The sequence below is a fragment of the Papaver somniferum genome, chromosome 2 (genome assembly GCF_003573695.1).
Source record: "Papaver somniferum cultivar HN1 chromosome 2, ASM357369v1, whole genome shotgun sequence".
NCBI classification, from domain to species: domain Eukaryota; kingdom Viridiplantae; phylum Streptophyta; class Magnoliopsida; order Ranunculales; family Papaveraceae; genus Papaver; species Papaver somniferum.
Window position 1 is genome coordinate 53,775,751 of NC_039359.1, and position 9,805 is coordinate 53,785,555.

Genomic DNA, 9,805 nt, shown 5'->3' on the forward strand with positions numbered 1-9,805 from the left:
ATATATATATATATATATATATAGCTAGCATTACAATAAACATAACAAGTTCTTTATCGTTATAAGCATTGCTTTCATACATATTGTCTAGTTCAACACAAAAAAAGGGTTCAAAAAGAGATTGTCGACTTGTTTTTCTAGTATTTACCGTCCTTATCTTTGTAAATGACTTCAAGTTCTCCCATCTGTGAGTTAGTTAACCAAAATAAATGTACCTGAAAGACATATAAAGACTAAAGTTGTTAGTAAACCAAAAATACAAATGGAAGACTCCAGAAGATCAATATCAAATTGAAATATGACATGCATATATACCATTCAGAAGATCATCAGCGGAAATTTAGCCGTCTTGAATTCACCGCTGCAAAATCATCGATTAATGAATCAATATCAACGTCGTCAAGAAGACTATGCTCAATCGATATCATTGCCAGCCCATTGAGTCTTTCTTGGGCCATGGTAGTACTCAAAAACGATTTCAGGATGTTTAATTTTGAAAAGCTTCTTTCTGCCGATGCCACTGTAACTGGAATTGTTAAGAGTACAATCAAGCAATATAGAAAAATACTTGGCAGCCTTAATTTTCTGAATGATGGCACTTTTGATTTTAGAAGCTAGCAAATCAATCAACTCATTTTGGATCTTAGAACTAAGATAATTATACTGAATTTCATTATTTTTAATTCTTCTCATATGTTCTTTCATTACCGGATCCCACTCGGCAATCATTTCAATCAAACCTAAAAAATTTCCATTACTAATTTCATACACTTTCTCATTTGTTCCACGAAAAGCCAAGTTATGTATGCTAAGATATTTCACAACAGAAATAATTCTCTTCAATACTTGCTTCCAGTGTTCCCTATCTTCATTAATCTGACGTTGAAGGTGCTTATCAATTGTATCATTTATCTTTAGTCTATCACGCAGTTCAAGCCAAACTTTCATTTTAACATTGTGTTCTGTACTATTTTCATGCTTACTAACCATTTGACTAAGATGACCCCAGTCATTATACCCCTCATTTGATAAACCACATATCCGAGAACTATTTTTAAACAGCTTACAACAGAAGCAAAATACTTTATCTAGTTCTTTTGAATACACAAGCCATTTTCTGTCATATTCTTCACCATTAGGTAAAATTCTTGTAAAACAAGTTGAAGAGAAGTATTTTGATCGTTTATCCTTGGGACCTTTCTTTATATTTGGGTATCTAAGAGGGCCTTTTTCCACTAAAAGATCTCTAGAGTTTGTGTCAAGACCACCCCAGTATCTAGGATCATATATATCCACATGTACTCGAGGGGGAGAAAGTGGAGGTTCACATTCAATATCATCTCTACATATATCTTCCCTATCAGAAACATTTTCATTTTCGTTGACAACTATGTTAGGAACTTCTTCATGAACATTCTGAGTGACTTCCAAATCATTGCCTATTTCATCACGGTCCAAATTGGGAACAACATTTTCATTTTCAGTTAGATTTGGAACTATTGTAGGTGGAAGCTTAACAACAAATCTATCCAATGTTCCTCTTTGTGACTCCTTAAAGGCTAGATCTTTTTTCTGTTTTATGCGCTTATCATGACCAGGAGTTTCTTTTCTTAAACTCTTAACCATATTTCAAATAGCAGCAAGTAATGATTTTAATTATTTATTACCCGATTATAGCCGATTAGCCGTAAGCAAAATCAAATAAAAGCAGCAACAATCATAACTCAAGCCATTAACACCTTAGCTTACTGTAAAAAAAACAAAAAAAAAAAGGAAAAACAATTACAAGTTAGAACATTAAGCAATCCTCCAAATTTCAAGTAGCAAAATCCCCCAAATTTCAATTTCAAAATCAACACTAACCCAAATTAAAAATACAACAACAACCCAATTTTCCTAGATCATCTGTGATATATAAGAAGTAAAAATTTAGTTTTATTAGACAAATCAAAACCCTAAATTGAAAAATTAACCTAAAATTGGATAGTTTACTTACATTAAACATGAAGATTTGCTCCCTTTTTTCCATACTAGTAGTCTAGTATAATCACGATTATACCTTAGCTCTTCTATGAGTAAATTTGAGGATTTATGTAAATTCTTGTCAAACAGTATAGATGGGCAATGGACTAGTTAGGACGAAGGGGAAACTGGAAAGAAAGAGAATGTGATAAGGTGATTTTTGCGTCTGTGTTAGAAGAGTAAAGTGTGAGAGTGATATGGGGCTTGGTTATTGGGCTTAAATAAAATCTGAAATACAGCTAATATGTTTTTGTGCCAGAACATTTGTATTAACTTATGGGGAGGGGGGGCATTTGTTTTCTAGATAAAAGGCCCTGGCCAGAGTCGGGCCCTGTGAAGTCGCACACCCTGCACACCCTCGGGCCCGGCTCTGCCTACGTATGAAGATTTACATCCGTACCTGACCACGTTTTTAAGCTGTTTCCCTTCAATTCAAGACTACAAGAGAATGGAGATCGGAATATCTACTAATTCAGTCAAATCAAAATTTAGTTTTTTGAAGAAGAAGAAATCAAAATTTACTTAGTAGGTTAGTATCATAATATATTATTATCATCATCACATATATGTGCTTGCATCTTTTAAGCTATAACCACCAATATTAGATCCTATCAATGTTCATAAATAAATTAGTTTTCTCCTTGTTGAAACTTGAAACTATCATTACCAGCTGCTAAATTTTGGTGGATATGGAAATCATTGATCAACACCACTTGCAACCGTTCGTGAGTATTGCAGGTTTTTTAGCTTTACTATCCTTCTCCTATTGTATTTGGGATTTTATCATAAGGCCATGGAATAGGCGCAGACTATCACCAGCATCCCCGCCTGAAGTTGCAGGTGCTTGGCCTGTAGTAGGTCATCTTCCTCAACTCATAGGATCTACACCTCTATTCAAGATCCTTGCGGGTATGTCTGACAAGTACGGACCTATTTTTATGGTCAGATTTGGCATGTACCCGACCCTAGTTGTGAGCAGTTGGGAGTTGTCTAAGGAATGCTTCAACACCAATGATAGGTTATTCGTTACTCGTCCACCTAGTGCTGCCGGGAAGTACCTCACCAAAGCCATGTTTGGGTTTTCCATGTATGGTCCGTATTGGCGAGAGATCCGTAAAATCACGACAGTTCATTTGCTCTCTCTTAGGCGCCTGGAATTGCTCAAGCACGCCCGTTACTTAGAGATTGATAATTGCAAGAAACGATTATATGAATGTTGGAAGGAACGAAATAATCACATAAAGCAGAGTGGTAAAACAACTATTTCAGTTAAGGTGGACATGAGCCAAGTGTTTGCAGAACTATCCTTGAACGTGGTCTTGAAGATGATTGTAGGAAAGACACTTTTTACTAATAACAATAAAAATAGAGGGGATTACATCAAAGAGGAAGAAGAGGGCCAAAAGCTTCATAAGAGTATCCTAAAATTCTTAGAATTAGCTGGTGTTTCAGTTGCATCTGATGCTCTTCCACTCCTTGGGTGTCTGGACGTGGATGGGCAAACAAAACAAATGAAAAGAGTCTCCAGGGAGATGAACTTGATTGCTTCAAAGTGGCTTGAAGAGCATAAGGAGAAAAAAAGACTTCAGACCGTCCTATCAGGCGAAATAAAATGTGAGAGTAATCATGATGATGTGAATGACTTCATGGACGTGTTGATGTCAGTTCTGGATGAAGAAAAGGATGATCTCTTCTCCGGTTACACTCGAGATACCGTCATCAAAGCAACATGTCTGGTATGTAACTAACTTCTCAATCCTTAATGTTCTTTCTTGTAAATACTTAACATGTTGGGTGAAAAAAAAAATTGCTTGGATTTTACAGCAACTTATAGTAGCTGCATCAGATACTACATCAGTTGCGTTGACGTGGGCTCTCTCACTATTACTCACCGACCCTAATGTCCTAAGAAAGGCTCAGGATGAGCTTGACAAAAAAGTTGGCAAGGAAAGAAACGTAGAAGGTCACGATATAAATGATCTGATCTATCTCCAAGCAATCGTCAAGGAAACACTCCGACTGTACCCGCCTGGCCCACTCTCTGTACCCCATGAGGCTATGGAAGATTGTATTGTTGGTGGGTATAAAGTGAGAGCAGGCACACGCTTATTGGTTAACCTGTGGAAACTGCAGCGTGACCCTCGAGTGTGGTCAAACCCGTCAGAGTTTATGCCGGAGAGGTTTCTTCCCCAGCAGAACGGTGGTTTTGGTGATGAAACAACACACTTTGACTTAAGAGGCCAACATTTTGAGTTTACACCGTTCGGATCCGGAAGAAGGGTATGCCCAGGGATAGACTTTTTCCTCCAGACTATTCACATGGCACTAGCTCGTCTACTACATGCATTCGATTTTGACACAGATGGAGGACTAGTTATAAACTTGGAAGAAGGTCCAGGTCTTACGATGCCAAAGTAACCCCACTTGAAGTTAACCTTACCCCACGTCTGCCTCTCACACTTTACTAGGTTTAATTCCTACTTAGATCATAAGGGTGTGACACCAATACTCGTGGAGTCCGGAATGATTGCAGAACATGGGGTGAAGAACAATTTCATTTTTTTCGAATTATTCACTGAATTGAAAAACAATAGTTAAAGGGTATTTCGCTGCCAGATTCATAAATAAGATTTGAGAAGCTAGCCAATTGGAAAGTTATAGACCTTCTAATAGTAACTTTGTTGTGTTCATATATATTGTGTTCCAAATATCTTGACTCTTGAGTTTGATCCAAACAATAGTTGAGTTAGCAAAAATGGTCATATACGTGCGTGCTTTAGCCGCTGAGATGGTGATTTCTGATATTTCTGCATCTCGGCTGCTGACCAGATCATTCCCTCAACCCAAATAAATTTATATCAGGAATGATAATTTACTTTTTCAATGAACTATTATGTCATTTACAACATTGGAAAGATATACAAACAACAAGAGCAAGCAAAGTTGGGTGTTTTTATTTTATACTGTGTTTTGTTTTTGTTGGCTTGATAAAGCTGTATATCTTTATCTTTTTGTTCACAGTAGGATAGACTTAGGAGGCATATTTTGGAAATGCAGGGACATTAAAATTTCAGGATCCGCGCTGCTAAAATATCAAACAACTATAATTATAGTGAGTCAAACCAAGCAGGCTGTAAGTGTGCCGTAACTTTAATTAATTAACAAAGACAATATAATTTAAGTTTCTAAATCTCTTTGTGACTTTCTCTCAATATGTTAGATCAAATCCTCTTTGAAAAACAGAAAAATCAACATAATTTTAGATATCTCTATCAACATGGTGCATATTATCAGGAGTTAGAACGGAATATAACCATGTGAATTCATGTTAGTGAGTTTGATTTGTACGCACTTCTACGTATGCATATCAGGTCTCAGACCCATATACCAACATGATATTCGTCAATGTTTTATCAAATTTTCTTTACTTCTAACCCTAAAATTTCCTTCCAACCCTAAAAATTTCTCAGAGACAAAGACTCGATATTATTAGGTCTAAAATCATCTTAATGGAGAGTCTTCCAAAAGATATCTTAGAAAACTTCTTTTATCGATCGCCTGCCTTCAGTATCCACTCTACAATGCAAACGGGTATGCCGAACTTGGCGAAAGGCCGTCGGTAGAAGTGTAGGTACGCGAATTAGACCCGTCGCATATCGAAATAAAGAGAAGAAATAGAGATAGGGAATCTCACTAAAAGATCCCAGTCAGAAGACTTGTCAATTCAAATGTCAGAGTTATCTCGTCACCAATCGCCCCTACGAAGTACGAAGGGAGTGAGTGCTGAGGCAAAGTAACCCGCACTAAGTTGAAGTATCCAACAAGATATCAAGGACGAGGTCGTAAGGGACGAAGTAGGATTACTTGGTCGAAAATATAATCCGCGAGATAGATAAATTATGGAGCAAGAAAAGAGACAGGTGTCACGACAGATCCATGTGAGGGTAGCGAAAGAAGGGGAAAAAACTTTATGAAAAATGGTTTGGGCGAAGTATAAAGCATCTCCGCGAGGATGTTGCGAGATAAAGTGAGCTATAACCCATTAAGGATAGAAGGCCTATAAATAGAGGTCCTTAGACAATGTAAAAGGGGCAGATTTTAGTGGAGTGGGAATGCTAAGTCTAGAGTGAGACTAGGGTTTCCTTGTATTGAAGAACTTGTATCTTTGTTACTTTGAATGATTTCATCAATAAAAATCTTTGTGTTTATATTACTTAGTATGAATTAGATCTTGGTTACTATCACTTTGGGTGCACTGCTGGGTTTCCAGTAGTTACATTTTGGCGCTAGAAACAGGGAACTTAGATTGGGGATTCATCCTCATCTAAGAAGTAGAGAGAAATCGAAGTTGTAGGAGAAAGAGAGGTCTTAGTGAGACATCTCATTTGTTACTTTGAGTGATTTCATCAATAAAAATCTTTGTGTTTATATTACTTAGTATGAATTAGATCTTGATTACGATCACTTTGGGTGTACTGCTGGGTTTCCAGTAGTTATAAGAAATAGGTCAAGTCGGAAAGTCAGTCGCGGTATGCTCTTCAGTCAGTTGTCCGAAGACAATCTGAGAACGATTCTCCACAGCTACGTACGTTCTGCATTACAGATCAGTAATCATTAACCACTCACTAACTGTACGGTCATGGGTACGAGCCTATAGAACAGATTAGAGCTGGCAAACGGGCGGGCCGGGGCTGGCTTGTTACGGGTTACACGGGTGCGGGTTAATACGGGCCAAAACCCGCGGGTTGATATTCTTCACGGGTAGTCATTTCTTCAACCCGTGCCCGTAACGGGTAAAGATTGCGGGTTCACGGGTTACCCGGCTTGTTAGATTAAAAATCAAATCAAATTTTAATTAAGTTAATTTAGGACAAATTACAAAGATCAAACACAAGTATTACAATAAGCAAACACAAATCCTTCCAAATCCTTCCCTATAACACCTAACATACATCTAATCAGTCCATTTTCAGCTCAACCCATCGTTTCTTCAATCGCAGCAAGAATTCTATACATTTGAAGGTGAAGTTTTTCTCTTGCTGAGAATCATCCAAATCCAAATGATGGACACCAACTCTTCCCTCAGTTGAGCCAACTTATATACAAAATAAAAAAAAAATAGTTAGTCGGGAAACATAAAAGAATCAGTCACCAACCCCTTTTAGAATTAGTAGATAACTTTACAAGAAATGACACCATTTAGTTACAAAACTAGATAATAAAATTCAGGGTGCAATACCATTTTAGATGTTCAACCCCCGTGATGGCTAGAACTGAGTACTGCCAGTTAAAACATACTACAAAAATGTTGCAGAAGAATCTGTGCATTAGCTCCTTCAAATCACAAGGGATTTTGTTGAGACAATTTTTCAACCACCCTCCAAGCACGAACCTTGCCATTTTAGTCACCAACTCTTACTGCCATCAATAGCTCTCTATTTCTCTCCTTTTTCCAAACAAGAACAATCTCATTTAACCAAATCATCTTCCACTCTTTAAATAAATAAAAACAGAGATGAAAATCAATTTCAATTAGAATATATACTTCAATTAGAATTATCATCAACAACTGCAATTACATCCACAGGACCATATATACTTCAATTAGAATTATCAACAAACAAAGGCATACCTCATTCAACAATACTACTAGTAATTCGATCACACCAGTAACTCATATTTTTGCAATTTGTCGTAGGTCATAATTAAGGCGGAAAAAATTAAATAAAAAAGGAATGCAAACGGGAAGGATGATCTACTGACCATTGAAAGTGTTGTGGATCCATCACCTTCTTTGACCTGCAGAAGTATGTAAAGAATTTCAACTCAATCTCAATGCATAAGAAACTATTAATAAACCAAACAAATGAAGAATGCCAATTAACCATCTCATAAAATTGTGAGGAATTTTCTAGTTACGTCTTTTATTTATAATTCTTCGTAAACTAATGATGTCAATAAAGTTCATCAAACTCGTACCTTTTCAGCCTCTTCTCGTGCTTAGATGCTAAGATGATCAATAATCAAAGATTGCAGAATCGGTGGCTAATTCACTATGTTTTCAGAAAGAGAAATCAGATAAGCAAACATAATTTGGATTTGAGGGTTTACCGTCTTCCTTGAGGATAAACAAGAACATCAATTTCTTTGTCTGGCCACCACCAATCCATATTGTCTTACATTTACTTCTGTTAATGGTCCGTCTAACCAATGAGTAAAACAGAAACTGTGCAATAATGCATAAAACAATCAATCAATCTAATGATTTACTAAAATTGCAAAAATATGAGTTACTAAGGCATACCTCATTCAACAATATATACTTCAATTAGAATTATCATCAACAACTGCAATTACATCCACAGGACCATATATACTTCAATTAGAATTATCAACAAACAAAGGCATACCTCATTCAACAATACTACTAGTAATTCGATCACACCAGGCATATTACTAATACTAACTCACTTCAGTTCTGCGCTAATAACTGCAGTTCAACCTAACAACATGCACATCCAAGTATCAGTTCAACATATATACAATATCTTAAATACTCATCTCAAATCCTGGTTCATCAACAACCACATAGTCTCGACAACATACATAAATAACTTTACTAATTCGATTGAGAAGAATAATTACCTCAAACCAATCCAACTCAAGCAATTGAATTAGATTCTTCTTACTCTGACCTGACTCAGAATTCATCTCAAGATCACCACCATCTACCAAAACCAACTCTACCCTTCTTCTGTCTCGATCTGAGTCTCATAATCAGCAACCCTCAGAAACTCTAATTTATAAATTGGAGAAGAACATGAGGAACCCTAAATCTGCAATTTCTTAATCAATTTTTCAGGATAACTCCACCATTTACATCAAATACCAATCAAAAACAAACTCATCTTCTAACTTCTTCTTATTCACCTTTAATTGAATTCTCGATCAATTACAGAAAACCCTAACTATTGATTCTTCAATGATTCGTCACTGAATCAACTTCAAAGCTTAAATTAAAAAACTACTCATGAATCTTCAACAACAATAACTTCATAATTTATCTTCTAAATCTTCATAACATCATCCAACTCTATAAACTCTAATTCATATCTTCACTGATTTAATATTTCCTCTTCTCTCCTTGTTCAGCCAAGAACAACACCACCTCCAGCAACAACCCATGACTCTTGTCTAATTATCCCAACCTCACCACCTCAGAGCCCTCACAAGAATTCACCAGAGGTGAAAAACAGAAAGAAGAGAAGAAGAAAGAAACGAGAAGAAGAAGAAAATATAAATGAGAGTTTATCCTCTCGGTCGATTAATCCAGTGAAGGAGAGGCGACACGTATGAAGTGCGGGTTCACGGGTTAAACCGTGGTTTCACGGTCCGGGCCGGGTTAACCCGTTTCTCGACGGGTCACCATTTCTCCAACCCTAACCCGGCTTGTTTAGAAACCAGCCAGTCCGGGTTCGGGTTTTCACGGTCCGGGCACGGGTTAACCCGCGGGTTTCGGCTTGTTTGCCAGCTCTAGAACAGATCCTATTCAAATAAGGTCGTTCTTTTGGAGAAACGCAGCTACAGGGTTATATGGGGTCATCGAATTCGCAAATACTGTGAAATTAGCCCTGTCATAAAGAGTTTAATTACAACTTTTTTAAAATTACCATTTGTATATTCTTCATTCTTAATAATAAAATCCCCTCTTCCAATAAAAAAATAAAATAAAAAAATGCAGCTACAAAAACTTGGCAAGAAAATGCAGCTGCAGAAAACTTGG

At 36.8% G+C, this 9,805-nt stretch overlaps 1 protein-coding gene and 1 pseudogene across 1 annotated transcript; one reads left to right on the forward strand and one right to left on the reverse strand.

The window, feature by feature from the left end:
* Positions 1-414: 414 nt before the first annotated feature.
* LOC113351038 lies at positions 415-1,626 on the reverse strand. The gene has a single exon (XM_026595114.1). It carries the CDS (start codon positions 1,624-1,626, stop codon positions 415-417), a length of 1,212 nt encoding a protein of 403 aa, XP_026450899.1.
* Positions 1,627-2,711: 1,085 nt separating this feature from the next.
* LOC113351039 lies at positions 2,712-4,490 on the forward strand (annotated as a pseudogene).
* Positions 4,491-9,805: the final 5,315 nt, after the last annotated feature.